Genomic DNA, 17,366 nt, shown 5'->3' with positions numbered 1-17,366 from the left:
TGGAGGAACCTCCCAGTTCTTTCCACGGGCTGCACATTTCCTGTTTCTGCGTCTGTCCCGGGGTCTCCCCAGCCTCGCCAACACTTGCTATTTTCTATGTTATCGTCATAGCCATTCTGTGGGTGTGAAGTCCTGTCTCTGTGGTTCTAAATCAGATTTTCTTAATGACTGAAGATGTTGAACATCTTGTCATGTGCTTACCGGCCATTTGTTCACCTTCTTTGGAAAAATATCTGTTCCTGCTTGTGGGATTAGTAGTGTGGGTGTGTAGGATGTGAAGGCGTCTGGATGGGTGAGTGGACAGGTGGGTAGGTAGGTAGGTAGGTAGTAGACAGGTAGGTAGATCTGCCTCCCCAGCTGTCCTGATGCCTGGGTGAACCTGCAGCGGGAGACGAGCCTGTGGCCGGCTCGGTTCCCATTGACCTGGTGGGGTCTTGCCTGATGGTCAGTTTTAGTCACAGACACTTGTCCATTGTCACAGTGAGTGTGGAGCAGCTGCTGAAGGAGACTGGCTTTTTATCCTAAGTCCTCTATATATGCCTTGCACGTAAAAGTCATAATTATTTATTACTTTAATAACAGCAGCTGATTTAAAATACTGCCCCCACCAGCCCCACCAGGTAGGCAGGGGCTGTGGGCGCACAGAGCCACCTGTGACTTCTGCCTCTGGGCTGTGAGGCTTGTTTGCTGTGCCCCTTTTCTCCTCTGTGCCCCGTGGGTGTGCCCTGGAGGGGAGGGTCCTTCCTCCAGCCTTAGGGACAAGTGTTCATCACTCTCCAGGGGGGCCCAGCCCTCGTTGGGGAATGATGAGTCTGGGGTGGCGAGGCCTGTGTCTGTAGGGCCAGTTGTACTGACTCAGAGGAGCAGTGGGCGGGAGGCGTGGGGAGCTAGAGGGTCTTTCACAGCCAGCCCTCCCCCTTGCCTTTCTTTACCTGCACCAAGCATCCAACAGCTAAACTTATGAACATTTTAACCCAAGAAGGACAACAAATGGTGAGCAATTAGGTTGTCATCTTAGTAGAAAGAAAATGTTATATTGATTACTATCAAGAAACAAAGGATGAACATCTTGAAAAAAATCTGTACTGGCCACACCCAGAACCCCGCAAGGTTACCGAGGGTGGACAGACCACAGGGTGGAAACGACCAGGCGGCTTCGTGCCTGTCAGGTGGCCCCTGAGAACACTGTGACTCGGATAGATCTCCAGGTTCATTCAGCTTTGACCTGCTCTGGGTCTGAGGGCTTTATTCTCTTGTATCCAATGAGGCAGAAACTTGATTAGAAGATGGCACATTTATATGACGTGCTTGTTAACTGTGAGGTGCCCCCAGAAATGTGCTTTTATAGACACTAGACCGTATTGATAGAGTTTTAATCCTCATTCCTCCCCAAAGGGACAAAAAGCCTTGTGTTTCTCCTGCTCTGTGGGTACCGCCTAGGTTTCCCTCTTGCGCTTTCCCTCATCTCTCCCCCTTTCCTACCCTCCCTTTTCTGTCAATGACAATATCTGAAAGGAAACTTCGGAAACGCCCGTGCTGTTGACGGTGGTGCCCACTCTGACCGGAGCCTGCCTCTCCCGCGTCCTTGTACCCTAATTAAGTGGTTTGCTGGCTGCTCCACATCAAAGACCCCAGTCCCAGGAGAGCCGAGTGGGCACAGTGCCAATGAGGATTCTGCCTGGTCACCGGTGCGCCTGGCCCGCTCGCCTCGCTCCTCGGGAACCTTACCCTTTAAAAGTGATGTAGACACAGAACCAGGAAGCCTTCCTAGGGAGCGCTGGGGCCAACTGTTGGGGAGCCCTCAAGACCACGCTCACCTTCCCTCCACTTCCTGGGGACTCGCGCCTGTTATCACGGGGCCAACCTCTCATTTGGGGGGGGGGGCTGCTTTCTGTCCAGTGGTTCCCTCCTGGGAGGAACTGCATTTTCTATCTTAACATGAAGTATTAGAAATATCGCACTTGGTATCACCTAAAAAATCACCTTTCTCTAAATTTGTGAAAACAGGGTTTTATTTTTTGCCCCTTCTCCTGGTATGAACTTGAGAAGGCCGCGGCCCTCTCCCTCCGTCCAGCCTGCTGGACACACTAAAGGCTGGGCTTAGAGGGGGCCCTCGGGCAGGTTACCAGTGTCGTCAGGGCGTTGCTGTGAGCGTGAGTGAGGCTGTCCTGATCGGATCCATGCTGGCCGCACTGCCGGGGCAGGACGGCTGAGCCGGGAGTGGCAGATGGGCCGGAGGTGGTGGGCTGTATCTGGTGTTGAGATGGACCCCCGTGCACCTTGGTGTGGGTCAGAGCTGAGGTGTGGCCCATTGATGTGGAGGGTGGGGGCCAAGGGGATGTTGTCCTGCTCACGGTCCTGCTGCAGGAGGCCCGAGCAGCACAGGAAGCTCCCTCCAGGCAGATCCCACTCCACTGCAGCCACATGGGCCACAGCCACCAGCCTACCAACACACATCAAGTGACCAGGTGTCACCGTGGGGCTAGAGGCCACCACTGGATGGAAAGGGCGCTGTGGGCAGTCAGGGGCAGCCTTTCTCTGCTCCTTCCTTGGCCTGTTTCTCCCTCGTTCATTCCTTTATTTGACTCTGTGGCGTCCCCTGAAGCTACATGCGCAGATTTTATGACATCTGGGACCTGGGCCCAGAGGAGCTGTGCCCAGCACAATAGGCAGTATTTTAGAGACTTGCTTTGTCGTTTCCGCGCCCGTCTCCCATTGTCATAAATCCCCAGGCAGGTCGATGCTCCCGCCACCACTCCCGCCCCTCAGTGGCGAGGCCATTACCCCAGCCTCCCCGTTTCCACAGCCGCGGTGGTACACTGACATTTAATTTACTGCTACTCATTTCAGAGCCCTTAAAAATATTAATTAATTCCCACGAAGCCCCAGGAGGCCCATTCCTGATGCCGCAATGCCTCTCCCGCCAGCCAGTAATGCGTCCTTCCGGGCTCTCGGTGAGGAAACGGGGCTCAGTCATCTCTGCAGCCCACATGGGAGGCCTTGATGAAGCCGAGGTCAGGAACAGTGAGCCCCTAGTTTCACTGGCGTCTCTGAGTGATGTGGACCTGGGCCTCGTGTGTGTTTGGGGAACAGCTCTCTTATTTAGGATGTGTCTCAGGAGACCATGCTGGGCAAGCCAGTGCGGCTGGGACTTCACTGCCCTCATGGGATGGCCACGTGGAGGAGGCAGGGTGCAGTGAAGCCTGGCAAGAGCAGGGGCACCTATCACTCCCAGGCCAAAGGCCAGCGGCGTGTGGATGGAAAGTGGAGCCAGACACCAGGAGTGCAGCCTGGCTCCTGCGGCTCTTCAGTGCCGGCTTAGAGTCATGGTCTGGGTGTTCCCCGAACCCGTTTAAGTTTCTTATCTTCTTCTGTGACAGGCCCGGTACAAGCAGAGCCTGGACCCCACGGTGGACGAGGTGAAGAAGCTGTGCACGTCCCTGCGCCGGAACGCCAAGGAGGAGCGCGTGCTCTTCCACTACAATGGCCACGGCGTGCCCCGGCCCACGGTGAACGGCGAGATCTGGGTTTTCAACAAGGTGAGCGTGCCAGCCACAGCCTCGAGCCTGTTGGCTCTGGGTCGGCTAGAGCCTGCGGGGCGGTGGGCCCCTTCTGGGAGGCAGACACACTTAGGAGCTGGGAATGTCTGAGGACACCCTCCTGAGCCCTGACCTCCCAGGGCCAACCCCTGCCAGCTCTTAGTAGGGAGGCTCATGGCTGTGAATCTGATTCCTGCTATGGACACAGGGCTGTTCAGACTTTGTTTCCTTTTGGGTCACTTCTGGTAAGTTGTACTTTTAAGCCATTTTTCATCTAATTTGACTTGTTAAATTTACTGGCATGAAATTATTACTACTTCCTCGTCTTCTCAGGGCCTGTGGGATGGAGGGGCCACCCCTGCACGGGTTGATACATTGTTTCTTCACACCCTCAAGCTGAGACTTGTCCATCTCACCCCTCTTGTTGATACATTGTTTCTTTACGCCCTCTTTTTAAAACAAAAGCAACAGATTTTAGCAACTTTACTCTCTGTTTTACTGGTTGGACCTCTTTATTGTTTGTCCCCTTCATTGACTTTGAGTTTAACTGCTCATCATTGTCTAGCTTCTTAAGGTGGAAATCTAGATTTGGGTTTTAACCTTTCTTCCTTTCTCTGAGAGATTTAGTGGAAGCACAGCTCTAGTTACATTTCCACGAGTTGTATTTCACTGTTGTCCTGTTTCAATTATTTTTGTTTCCCTTGTGACATCTTAGTTGACATGTGTTATTTAATTTCCAAATATTTGAGGATTTCCCAGCTATCCTGTAACTCACATTCAGTGATCGTATTCTTGGTGCGATTTCAATCATTGCGACTTCCCAGAGTTGTGTGTTTATGACCCAGCATCTCGCCAGACTGGGGAACGTCCCTCCTGCACCTGAGAGTTTTCCGCAGTGGCCGGTGGGAGCTCGTGTCACTCGGTCAGAGCGAGGGGTAGTATTGTTCCAGTCTTTATGTCGGCACTGACGTTTTTATTAGAAAGAGTGTAATTGTTGTGTCTGGAGTTTTTTCTGTGAGGAAGTTGTTACCTGTCAGCACTGATGGGAGGTTATTGGGACCTGTGACAGGACCATGGGTTTGTTCCCGGTGGTCTTGCTCTGCGTACTTGAGCTCTTGTGTCAGGCGCGAGCGCATTCAGGGTGGTTTATGGCATCCAAGTGAGCAGTGTTAGCCATGTGGTGCCTTACACACAGCCTTTCCATTTCTCCCCACAAACTGGGATCCCAGGACAGATGAGGCTCTGAGACACGTCCTGTTACATCACAGTGAGCCTCCAGCACCTGTCCCTCTCCATGTGTCTGAACAGCGGTCTCTCTACAGCCATATGGGGTCCTCCGACCAGATGTGTGGTTCCTGCTCTGTTAGTGATCCATTGGGAGTGTATTGGGGTCCAGGACGGGCCATGACAGTCCGTGTGGCTGTCTGGGCCCAGCTCTGCATGTGGATCCCCCTGCTCCTATCCTAAATCTGCCCTGGTTTTCTGGGTGTGGAGTCAGGGATGGTTGTTAGATGTTCGAGTCTTGCTGACCGGCTGGTCCCTTCTCTCCTCGGAGCTGAAACACTGCCTCCACACAATCACTGTGGGTCTGCCCGTCTGGCCTCCCTAGTCCGCCCTGTGGTCACCAGAGGTTTAGCGGGTACCTCGTATCTGGTGGTGCCTCGCTCTTTCTTCACCAGACGATGGCCTCCTGTGCTCTGGGCACGTCTCTCTGCACTGGCTTTAGAATCTGCTGTCCAAATTCGTCACAGCAGCCCCTGTGGGTGCTATGCATGGCCAGCGCTGACTTCACAGGCTCGTCAAGGAAGAGTCAGCATCCTCTGAATCCTCCCGTGAACCTTTGCTCAGAGCTCACGCCCACGTGTCCTCTCACAGTGCCCGATACCAAGCAGGCCACTGGGCAGCAGTGATGTGGCACAGGACGTCGGGAGCATGCCCATGCTGCGATGTGCCCGAGCACACCTAAGTCGGTGGCACAGCCCCGCCTGTCGGGATGGGACTCATACCTGGCGCCTCACTGTGCTCTGACAGAGCCTCTGCTGCCTTGATAAGACTCCCCCGGCCTGTCCGGTCCTGTCATTGGCTCTCTCCCTGTGGCCTCACAGCAGCCCTTCCAGCTACACCGGGGGTGTGTTGGTGCTTCAGCCATGGGGACACAGTCACCTCTGCTGCGAGAGCACAGAATTGATTTCTGCCGAGACTCGCCGCCCTGTTGGCATTCTTGGAGAGGGGGAGGGAGGAGGCCTCTGTCCAGCAGCTTAGCAATGTCCGCGTGAGTGAGGTTTTCACCGTCTCTCCAGTAGGGGGGATATTCTCCCCCCATTCCCCAGCATCCCCGGGGGCCGTGAGTGGAGCGGTACAGTGTGTCCAGTGTATGGTGTAAAGAGCACAGAGCAACTTGGGCCGTTGAGCAGGGAGCAGTAGGACATTGTGACCTTCAGTCAGAGAGAGAAAGGGGGTGGGGGTGGGTGACTACCATGACTCTGCGGTGGGATACGGGGAGGGAGACCCCACATTGGAGTGGACAGCAAGCTGGACCTGGGTGACACAGCAGAGCAGCGCTCTGCGGGGTCATGTGCACGTGGCCGTCACTATGGGGTGCAGACACAGTTTGGGACTGTCCCATGGATGGGTGCGTGTTGTACCCTCTGAGGCTGCCGCTTTGGCAGCCAGAGGCCTCCATGTGGGTCACGTGCATGCTCTGTGTTTTGTTTCCAGAACTACACGCAATACATCCCACTGTCGATCTATGACCTACAGACGTGGATGGGCAGCCCCTCGATCTTCGTGTACGACTGCTCCAATGCTGGCCTCATCGTCAAGTCCTTCCGGCAGTTCGCCCTGCAGCGGGAGCAGGAGCTGGAGGTGAGGTTGTGTCCTAGGGGGATGAGGGGGGCTGGACTCTATGCTTCCGTCCTTCTCGAGGGGGGTCTGCTCCCAGTGCTCAGGCAAGGGGGGACCCTTAGCAACAGGGAACTTGGTGGGCACGGAGGTGGCTAACGGGCATCTTGTTACGTCTCCGTTTACTGGGTGTCATTTTAAACCTGAATATGAATTAAGTGATGATATTAAGAGTTGGCTTGTGCTCTTCTGGCCTGAGACAGACACGGGAATGAACCCAAATCCTTTACTTTAGGAGAAAAAAGTCTTTAGTTTCACTAGCATTTTTGTTATTGACCAACTTTATTTTATTTTCTGTTTCAATAAAAACAAACAGACAAAAAAGAAAAAACACCCATTAAGCTAAATAGAGAAAACCAGCCAGAACAGCTGCCATCGGTCGTGGTGTCCAGCAGGAGAGCCCGAGAGGTGCTCTGATTGGGAAGACACAGCTCCCTTGGTTGTTTTAATTACCATTTGATGTTTGAATTAGACAGTGAACTCTAGAGAGAGACGGAAGAGGCAGTCTCTGCTGAGGGCCCCCACCCTGCTGCCAGCACAAGAGCATGAGGGTAACACTCTGCAGGCATGAACGTCACGGATCCCAGCTGGTGAAATGCAGGAAATTCCTCCCCACTGATGGTTTTTAAACCAGATGTATGAGCTTCTGGGGGTTCAGGAATGACCAGTGCGACATCTCTCGGTGAAGGCGGGGGTGTCAGCATTGTCTTTGTGCTGTTGAGGATTCATCAGCTGAAACTGTTCATTTCGCTGAATGTGACAGAGAAGATCCCCATCTATCTTTGTGAGGGGAAATGTTTAATGGACTAACTAGTGCCTCACGGAGGAGATGGAGACCTGTTGTCTGAAGTGGCATGTAGATGGCCGTCAGAGCCACCCCATGCATCGTAGGATCTGCTCCAATGGCACCTTTGCTCTCCTAACTACACTGCGGATGAGTCCCGTGTTCTCCCATGGCACCTGCTACTACTTACTGTTGTTCACACATTGTCCTGCACGAACAGTGGAAATTAAAATGATGAGATTGGCGCCCAGCTCATATCTTCATGAGCATCTTAGTCGTTTTATGATCTGCTATCCTCTGCGGCCTCTTAAGGGGCAGGGAGGAGGGAGGGAGGGAGGGGTGGCCCAGGGCATAGCACCCCACTCCGGGGCCAGAGCACCCCACCCCGGGGCCAGAGCACCTCTCCCTGTCATTCATGGGACAGTGTGTAGTTTGCAGAGTTTGTTTGCATGGAGCCCCATCACCTGCATGCAGGGGGAACCATTGGGCATCTCTGAACTCTACCTCCGCTGGGCACCCCTACCCCCTCCTCGTGAGTGTGGGAGGACTCAGCTCTGCTCTGCCAGCACCTTTACTATTCAAGTCCTGTCATTCAAAGGCTTTGGGAGACAGAAAAGTGATTTCTCTGCATAAAAAATTCAGGAGCCCTCACCACTGATGGCATTAATGAAATCCCCAGACAAGCAAAGTCTGTCCTCAGTACACTCAACTCCACTGTAACTCAGGTTCTGCTGTGAAGATGCTGCCCTGGGCCCAGAGGCTGCCTCCCCAGCCTTGTAGCAACAGTTACACAATTAATGTGACAATTAATTGTGTCTCTCACCGCCTGCCTTCTTTCGGGGTTGGCAGCTGTAATTTGCACCTGATGTGCACACCTTCCAGGGAGTGGCACAGGAAGCAGGGGCTCAGGAGGTATTTGCAGACTTGGTCTGAGAAGTGAATCACATCTGAAATAAGCTGCCTTTACTCATCTCCTTTAGTCTGTGATTAGTTGAATGTTTCATCTTTGTGTAAAACATAAAAGGAAACAAATTGTCAACCTAAACCCGCAACTGCAATGCACTGTTCGCAGACATGCCTCTCCAGAGTTCAGTCTTTAGAGCTTAATCCTTTTGTCTAATTTCATCTCTTTAAAATATTTAAGAAAGTGCTTAATGTTCTGCACCACAGATCCTGGCCAGCATCCTGGGTTGTGGTGTGGGTGCCCATCAGCTTGGCCCTATTGCTGTCACAGGAGCCCCTCCCCTGCACGTGCCCCCCCCCCCAGGCTGAAGCTAGAGGACGTGGAGGCCATGGCCAGGTGGCCTGCAAAGCACCCGCGGTGGTTCCGGGCAGTGCAGCTCCTGGTGGCGGCCAGGGAATGGCTGCAGCAGCCTGGCTGGACAGGAAGCCACTCCAGGGGGCAGGCAGGGGAGCAGCTTTTCCTAGCACTGAGGTCAGAAGGAGGAAGGAGGAGCTCGCTCTCTGTGCCTCCTCAGCATCGCACAGCGAGGAAGCCTGCATGGCGAGGCCACGGAAGGAAGCTCAGGGCTGGGAAAGGAGATGCTGGCCTGTCTGTGAAGATGGAACAATCCTCCCTGTCGAGACGACAGCTGTGAGGGTCTAACTGGCTTCACCAGACTCCACACACCAGCAGCACACGTGTCCATGAGTGTTCACAGGGAACACCGTGTCCTGGCCACGCAGCAGACCGCAGGAGCAGTAACTGATTGAAGTGACACACAGTCTGCTCTTTGACCATGTGGAATCTACTGGTAACAGTCAACAGAGAAATCTCAGAAAGAATTAACAGAAGTCTCAAGGGAACTGACCAAAAAAATAGAAGTCTCAATTGAACTGAATTGAAACAGATACAATGTGTCGATATTGATCAGATGCAGCTAAAGCAACGCAGGGGGAATTTAGGACGAAACCCGAGCCGGAAAAGAGGAAAAGGGCCAACCTCCGGATCCCTGGTCTTGTCTGTTCTGGCTGCTGTGACAGCACAGCTCCGACCGGGGGCTGATGGACAAGAGTCGTGTTCCCCACAGTCCTGGAGGCCGGCAGTCCAAGGTCAAGGTGCCGCGCGGTCGGGTGAGGGCCTTGCACTGGCTCACAGCCCAGGCCTCTCGCTTGGCCCTCACCTGGTGGGAGGGGTTGGGGCTCCACCCTCATGGCCCGAGCACCTTCCAAAGGCCCTGCCTCCTGACACCATCACCTTTGGGGGTTAGGGTTTCTGCATGTGCATTTTGGGGGGGGGGGACACAGACATTCAGAGCACAGCACCACCTCCAGAGACCAGAAAAGGAAAGCAAAATAAACCCAGAGCAACCAGAAGGAAGAAAGTAACCATGAGAGGAGCAGAAATCATTGAAATTGAAAACAGGAAATCAGTAGAGAAAAATCAGTGAGGCCAGAAGTGGGATCTCAGAGATAATCAATGAAGCGGATAAACCTCTATCAAGACTGACAGACGGAGCCAGAGGAGGACCAGGGCCTGCAGCCTCTAGGTGAAAAATCAGGGGGTATGGTGGACAGCTTCAGCTGCGTAAGTCTGAGAACCTCAAAGTGGACCGATCCCTCCCAAGCCACACATACCGCCAGCCGAGGGAACCTGCGGTGAACCGTCCTGACACCACGGCAGAAATGGACATAGTCACCTGCAGGTGCCTGGAGAGGAAACCCACCGGCCCAGAGAGTTCATGGAAATTCCACCAGATGTTTAGAAGAATTAGCACCCATTTCACAGTCTCTTCCAGAAAACAGAAGGTGGGGGGGACACGCCGCAGGTCATTTTATGAGGTCGTGCTCGCCCTGAGCCAGTGTGGACGCACCAAACAGAAGGAAAACCTCAAGCTGCAGGCCACTGCCCCACCGGCCAGGTGCAGGTCCCCACGAGCCGTCCAGCAGCTGTGAAGAGCTGTGCTCCGTGGCCACGTGGGGTTCATTCCAGGTGGGCGGGTCCCGCTCATGGTCAGGATGTCGATGTAACACCCTCCCAGCAGGTGACAGACGGGTCACGTAATCCTGTCAGTGAACCAGCACGAGAAAGCATCTGACAAAATCCAGCACCTTTCAGGAGTAAAAAACCCCTGAACTTCTCCCAGCTCGGGGACAGAGGGGAGCTAATTCAGCCTGTAGCGTCTGTGAACACACAGCGTGGTGGACACGGGTGGTAAGGTGGGGAGCAGGTGGGACGATGCTGATCTGGTCGTTCCCAGAGCAGAGGGCTTGCGCCTTTGTGGGCCCAGTGCCGGGTGGGGAGGACAGGGCGAGATAAGTGAAATGCATTGGGGGGGCATTTGTCAGAGAGCGTCGTCTTACAGGGGTCGAGTGGGGCCCTGTTGTGTCTGGTCACCGTCTTGCTGCCACCCTGCTGCCCGCCTGTCTCCCGAGGAGAGGCCTGGCGTCCCTCCCCCTCCTCTGTGGTCCCTGCCACTGGGTTACGGTAGGTTAAAGACTGAATTTTAAAATAAACAGTAAAACACCCTAAAAGCCCTGATGGGAAATGCACATAGATGATCGGAGTGTAAGGAATGCCGCTGGCACAGCAAACCCGATTTCCCCGAGGCCGGGACTAGTGGTGTCGTCGGGGGACCTCGGGAATGGCAGCCTGGCAGCCGCGGTCCTTCCCCAGCAGGGGCCTCGGTGTTGCCGCCTCCATGCAAGGATCTGTCAGGAACCACAGTGTGAAGGGTCCCCCCCTCCCGGTCCGCTCCCAGCAGACTCCAGTGGGCACAATAGCATGTCACTCTCTCTCCTTCATGTCCTCCCCCAGGTCGCGGCCATCAACCCCAACCACCCACTGGCCCAGATGCCTCTGCCCCCGTCCATGAAGAACTGCATCCAGCTGGCTGCCTGCGAAGCCAGCGAGCTCCTGCCCATGATCCCCGACCTCCCAGCTGACCTCTTCACCTCCTGCCTCACCACCCCCATCAAAATCGCCCTGCGCTGGTGAGTGGCGCCCACCATATCCGCCTGTGACCCACACCCTGGGGCTTCACACGGGTCCCAAATCACACGGGTCTGAGGAATCTGCCCTGTGTCACATGCTGGGTTTTGGACATGAACTTGGTTCCTGGGTGGGCACTGGGGTGTCCTTGGAGGTCTCGGGGCACCTGTGTCCTGGGGCAGCTGTGTGCGTGGTTTGCTGCAGTGAGCAGTGTCACAGATGGTGCCAAGGTTGGTCAGACCTGAAAGTGCTCTTGTCTTTGAAAAAAGGAAAAGTTGTCATGAAAAGAGAAGTCATTTAGTTCTTTGCTGAGTTGAAGTATAATCTTCCAACTTATTGTGAGCTGTTAAAAAATACCTTTTTTTAACCACTGTTCCCTTTGCCCTCTCAACACCAACGTCTCTGTGTGTGGTTCTTTGGTGACGTCACAGCATGTCTCAGCCGCCAGAGCGGTGGGTAGAATTTGGTTAGAGATCTTCCCTGTGTGGCCCAGCGTAACCTGGCCCCTCTGCATGAGCCCAAGGTGGCTTCGGGGTGACTGCAGAGTCTGCTGGGTTATATAACCTGCTGGGTGCCCTCCTTGAAAAGGAGTTTTTCTCCCCAAACCAGACGGTGCGCTCCCACTGTCCCGTCTCCTGACGCGCACTCAATCAAGATGAATATGTCGACATGTTGTAGCAGCTCCTTTGAAAAGTGGGCACGAGAAGCCTGATTTATGCTGCTGAGAAGGATTGAAGTAGGCAGAGTGGCACGGTCGGCTGCCTCCTCCTGAGCCTGTCCTCGGGGTGCCAGGGGAGCGGGAGAGTGATGGTCCCCTGGCGAGTCCCTCAGCGACGAAGTCAGAAATGCTACGGGGCCCTCGGGGGTGGCTGAGGCCACTGGGGAAGAGGGGGCAGGAAGGGAGATGGGCAGGTGAGGGCCAGAGGTGAGGGTGGGCACAGCACAGGCATATGGACAGAGGGAAAGGGAAAAAGAGGGTCCTTTATGGGACAGCAAACATGCTGTACAGGCAGAGAGTGGGTTTCAAGTGAGGACAGCATGTGCTCAGGGTGTGAGGAGACTCTGGAAGCAGGAGGGGAAATGAGCAGTGAGGAAGAAAGGCAGCGGGGACCCGGCTGGCGTGGCTCAGTGGTGGAGCATCAACCTAGGATCCAGGAGATCGCGGTTCAATTCCTGGTCAGAACACACGCCTGGGTTGCGGGCTTAACGCCCAGCAGGGGGCGTGCAGGAGGCAGCTCATCATTGACTCTCGTCATTGATGTTTCTCTCTCTCTTTCTCTCTCTCTCCCTCTCCCTTCCTCTCTCTGAAATCAATAAAAACATATTTAAAAAAAAAAGAATGGCAGCAGGGGTGCTGTTGAAGGACAGGTTAGAGCCAAGTTGAGGGAGACTCACCAGAGAGACAGGATTAAGTCTGATTCTCTAAGATGTTAATCGTGAAAAACCAGTGTATGCAAGTTTGGGTGTGTTGGAGACAACCCCCAGAAGAGTGGAGACGGAACGTTGTCTTCACGCAGAAGAAAGGTGTCTTCTCTGCAGAAGAAGATGGGAAAGAGCAAGGAAAGGAGGGCAGACAGGAAGCTGCCGACACGAGGCCGAGACGAGTTCCAAATAAAAGTGATGATGTGGCTGTAAATGAGTTGACTAACACGCACATGCACACACACGTATACATGTACACGGAGATGCACGTATACATGTACACACAGACACAGGTATACATGTACACAGAGACAGACACGTGTACACAGACACGTATACACGTATACATGTGCACACAGAGATGCATGTATACACGTACACACATATACATGCACACAGAGACACATGTATACATGTACACACATATACATGCACACCAAGACGCACGTATACATGTACACAGACACCATAGACGGGCTCATGATAAAACATTGGGAGGCGCGAGCCTGCAGCTCAGTAAGAGAACAGTTAACTCTGGACGATGAGATGGGTTTCAGAGCTGCTTGATGACTTTCTATTAGGCTGCCTATTAATATAATTCATCATCTTAATAGGCAAATGGAGGAAAGTTATTTGATAAAATTAAAAATGAAGTTTAATAAAAACTACAACAAGAATAGCAGCGAGCTCCCTCTGCGTGAGAGAAATTTCTCTAGGCCAGCAGCCACCCCGCATTTCATTTATGCGGTTAGACCTGCGAGGGGGGGTTAGTTCATTCCTCCAGCTGCTCTGAAGTGTAGTTGGTGTGACAACTGGACAAGAAATGGAACGGAAGGAGTACATGTTCTAAGGAGAAGGCAGATCACAGTGTCTGTGTGTGATCTCAATTGCAGCTTTGCCAAAAAGCCAATGAGATGCTTTGGAAAACTGTTAGCAGAAACATGCGTGTTCAGCAGTGGCCGTTACTGAATGAATGTGTCCATGCAGATCCCACGGTGGAGTCGAGTGGCTGCCCCTGAGGACGGTGGGAGCAGACTTGAGGGACACACATGGCCTGTAGATTCTGTCGTGGACGAGTCCCTAATCCGGGGACGTCGTCTTGACTTTGTTCTTAAACTCAGGTCTGTGTCCCAGAGGCTCTTCATGTGCCCCTTTTACATTAAAAACAGCCAGCGAGGAAACGCTGGGGGAAAGCAAGTCTGACTCATAGCAGCGACAGACAGTGACAGGAACCAAACCAGCTGCGAGTGGCCTGGACACAGAACATTCACAGGACTTGACTGACAGGCAAGAGAAGGTTTGAATGAGTGGAGGGACTGGCCGGTGTCACGTGGTGAGGCCCAGTCGATTAGGGCTATACATTCCCCCTAGATTAAACCTTAAACGACACCACACGCAGAATGTCAAGGGCAGTAGGAAGAATCGGGGTGAGAACAGCCATGAAAATGGAAGAAAGGGGTTTGTGAAAGAAAAGTCGCCCGGCTGGTGCGGGACATGCCGCTGGAGGTGCAGCTGGAGAGGAGGCTGGTAGGCGGCGGAACAGCAGCTCCGGAGGCGCCTGAGCGGGAATCCTCACCGGAGAGTGACTCACTCAGTGCCAGGACTTGGGGCACGTGGCCAACCGTTAGAAATTTAAAACCCGATAAATTCCAAATATACTAAAGATTTAAGTGTAAAAAGGAAAACTCACGGGGAGTGGGTGGCCGGGAGCCAAGTCCTGCAGGGCCTTGGGCTGGGGAGGGGCCTGCGTGTCATCTGCCTTCGGGGGGCCTGCAGAGAGCTTTCAGCAGGTGAAGGGACCGGTCACGTTTCCTCTTTGAAAGGCTTGCTGTGGGTGCCGGGCGGAGAACTGATGGAGGAGGGACGGAGGGCAGGCGAGCGTGGGCGTAGAGACTGTTCTGGAAAATGGGAGAGGTGCCGGGGTTCCACCTCCGGCTGTGGCTTGAGGGGGGTGATTTCACCCCCCACCCCCCCGAAGTATCTGGAGACATTTTTTATTGTTAACAACTGGAGTGGGGTTGCTGCCGGCATCTAGTCGGGGAGGCTGGGATGCTGCCCCCACAACAGAGTGACCCGGCCCCAGGTGCCTGGCTCAGGAACCTGGCGCGACAACTGATGGCAGGAGGTGAGTGGTGTCAGGGTCTGTGTGACCAACGCAAAGCAGACGGGACTCGCCGCTGTTCGGAGCTGTCCTGTCGGATACAGAGAACCCATCAGAGCTCCCACCAGCACCAAGCAGTGGGCACGGAATAGTGCCAGCTGCTCCGCTTATGACGCAGCTCCTAACATCCAGTCTGTGGGACCATGCGCCGTTTGTTCTTTTGACTTTGCCTGCCGCTTGGCTTCCCCTGCCGGACGGTGACGTTTTCCCCGAGCGCCACGGGTGGCTGACTCTCTGCTCTCCCGCAGGTTCTGTATGCAGAAGTGTGTCAGCCTGGTGCCCGGAGTCACGCTGGACCTGATAGAGAAGTAAGTGGGGCTCCGTGCCCGGCCTCCGCTCTGGGGCTTCTCCACTCCCGTGCTCAGTACTTCTGCCTGCTTCCCTGGGGTGTTCTGTTCTCTGATTGAGGCCGTGTGTGCCCAGTGCAGGACATAGTTCGGTGTGGGATCGGATCAAAGAAAGGGATCAACGTCTGGATCCTCCTGATCACTTAACACTCCGACCCTGAGCCGGAACAGACATGGACCCCCACGTGCAAACCACCTGGTCCTGGGGCAGCCGCAGGGCAGAGCTGGGCTTCTGCCGACCCCACCTGCCCATTCTGTGTTCTGCCTTAGGGCAGGTGTGAGGTCCAGGCAGGCCGTCCCCATGGCCCCTTCACATTGTGTGGCCTCTGCGCACCCTGGTCACTGGGCAGGCCCGTCCGCCTCAGGTCGGGAGCCTCCCAGGGTCTGGGTGCCGCCTCCTGACCTGCGCTTGGCCTGCATTTTTGTGTGTGGCTCCTTGGACTTGTCCCAACTCGTGCAGCGGGTTGTCCTCAGACACTGCTCTGGACCCCCTGCTTCTGGAATTGGCATAGAGGTCGGTTTTCTAAGTCTTGAGATGCAAAATGGTGCGTTAAAACAGCTGAGGGTTTCCATGGGTTAAAACAGTTAAGGCAGGTCAGAAGAGCAAATCCACCTCTGGGTCCCTCCTGGCGCGCCGCCCAGGAGCCCAGGGACACGCAGGAGTGTCACCTTGAGTTCCATCGACGGGACCCAGTGGTCGGTCGCAAACGTTATGCTCCAGGAGCAGCGCTTGCCGGCTCTCGGCAGGTCGTGAGCGGTGGTGAGTCTGGTGACAGATGGGGCTACACATGCGTCCAAACCACCTGTAGACGCTGAACACACAGTGCAATCCTCCAGAAACGTCCCGCGGAAAAGAGTTTAAATCTAAGAAAACACCAGGTCCGCCTGGTCAGCCCCTCCGTCTAGTTCAGTTCTCTGGCAAGGTTTCAGGGTCCAGTAGGCCACCCTGCTTGCCAGTCGGTGCTGGGCGCTGTCCTGTCTTCATTTCCCTGCATTTCTGAGTCAGGACTGCTCTGCCCCCTGCCCCGTGGGTTGTCTTACACATGTAATTTCTCAAACTGTGTCCATTAAGATTTCAGCAAAGCTGCATTTTATCCTGCGCTGCTTCTTGCCTGCTCAGACCTTCCCTACAGGGTTTTACGTTTTGTTGATGTTTGATTTTTGCCTCCTGGTGACCTGGCACATGCAGGGCTGTGCTGTTCCTCTCCCCCAGTTTTACTGACGAGGAGCCTGGTGTGCAGTGTGCTCAGCCTCCCGGTGGTGTTTCCCCCGCAGCAGCTGGCTGGTCGGGCCATGTCCCCGGGGTCCTCCCCACACACAGGCCCTTCCTTCCCCCAGACGGTGGTTGGGACAACTGGCTCCCATCCTGTCACTGTCCCAGTTTCAGAATGTGAGCAGCAACTTGATACCCTAACTGTGCTCCACAAAAGAAAAGATTGGTAGCCTGGGCCTCATCACAACTTAAAATGCTTATTCTCTGAAAGACACAGCTCAGAGCCGAAAGACAAGCTATGGACTTGGGGACGTTTGCAAATCACACAGCTGAGAAAGGACCTGTATCCAGAATGTATGAAGGATCTAACCCCCCAAATAAGAAGAAAGCAACTCAGTTAAAAAATGGGCAAAAGACGTGAAGAGACTGTACAGGGGACTTAGGGCCAGAGAGCACGTGAAAAGGTGTGGGAAGGCCCGGCGGGCAGCGGCCGTGCGTCCCCGCTTCCAGCGCGAGGTTAATTTCACCAGTTGACTGAAAAGAAAGGCTGCTGCCCTGTTTTTAATTTAGAGTTTTGTTCCGGGGCGCCGGCCGTCTGTAGAACACGTCAGCCAGCAGGTTTGAGTCTGTGGCTCTGAGCTCGGCTGATGCCACCCGCCCGCCCGCCCGCCCGTGTGTAGCGGTCTCCCGGGGGCCGCGCTCTCTGTGCACAGAGACTGTTCCTGGAGAAATGTCTCATTATTTTCACCCACTTTATTATCACTTTCTGGAGATTTTTTTCTTAAAATATGCAGCTCTTGGTTCCAGCTCCTACACCCTGCGGTGGTTTGGTCTGCACTCCCCGGTTGGGGCCGCTAGGGCTCCTTTAGGGCACGTGACTAACTCGCCGTAACATCAGCTTAGGACGCAGTCAGAGCCACACAAAAGATGGAAAACTTTAATAGGGTGAGAGATTTTAATAAAATGGTTGTGCAATGCTGGCAGAGCTGTCAGAGTGGTTACGGGTGAGATCTCAGTCCGGGGGTTAGCCGGTGAAGCCGGTGACACTCCCACATGTCCCCATGTAGT

General features: G+C 54.3%; 1 protein-coding gene across 3 annotated transcripts in view; it reads left to right on the top strand.

Moving 5' to 3' along the window:
* RPTOR (regulatory associated protein of MTOR complex 1) overlaps nt 1–17,366 on the top strand; it is a 98,351-nt gene that overhangs the window by 34,479 nt on the left and 46,506 nt on the right. For all 3 annotated transcript variants that reach the window (XM_081162086.1, XM_081162085.1, XM_081162084.1), the window contains exons 4-7: nt 3,381–3,539; nt 6,258–6,404; nt 10,982–11,157; nt 14,987–15,046. In XM_081162086.1, coding sequence (XP_081018212.1) covers nt 3,381–3,539; nt 6,258–6,404; nt 10,982–11,157; nt 14,987–15,046 — 542 coding nt within the window. The remainder of the gene's footprint in view (nt 1–3,380; nt 3,540–6,257; nt 6,405–10,981; nt 11,158–14,986; nt 15,047–17,366) is intronic.

Source organism: Miniopterus schreibersii, assembly GCF_964146895.1.
Source record: "Miniopterus schreibersii genome assembly, chromosome: 16".
Taxonomy (NCBI): domain Eukaryota; kingdom Metazoa; phylum Chordata; class Mammalia; order Chiroptera; family Miniopteridae; genus Miniopterus; species Miniopterus schreibersii.
This window is presented reverse-complemented; position numbering and strand designations above follow the sequence as displayed.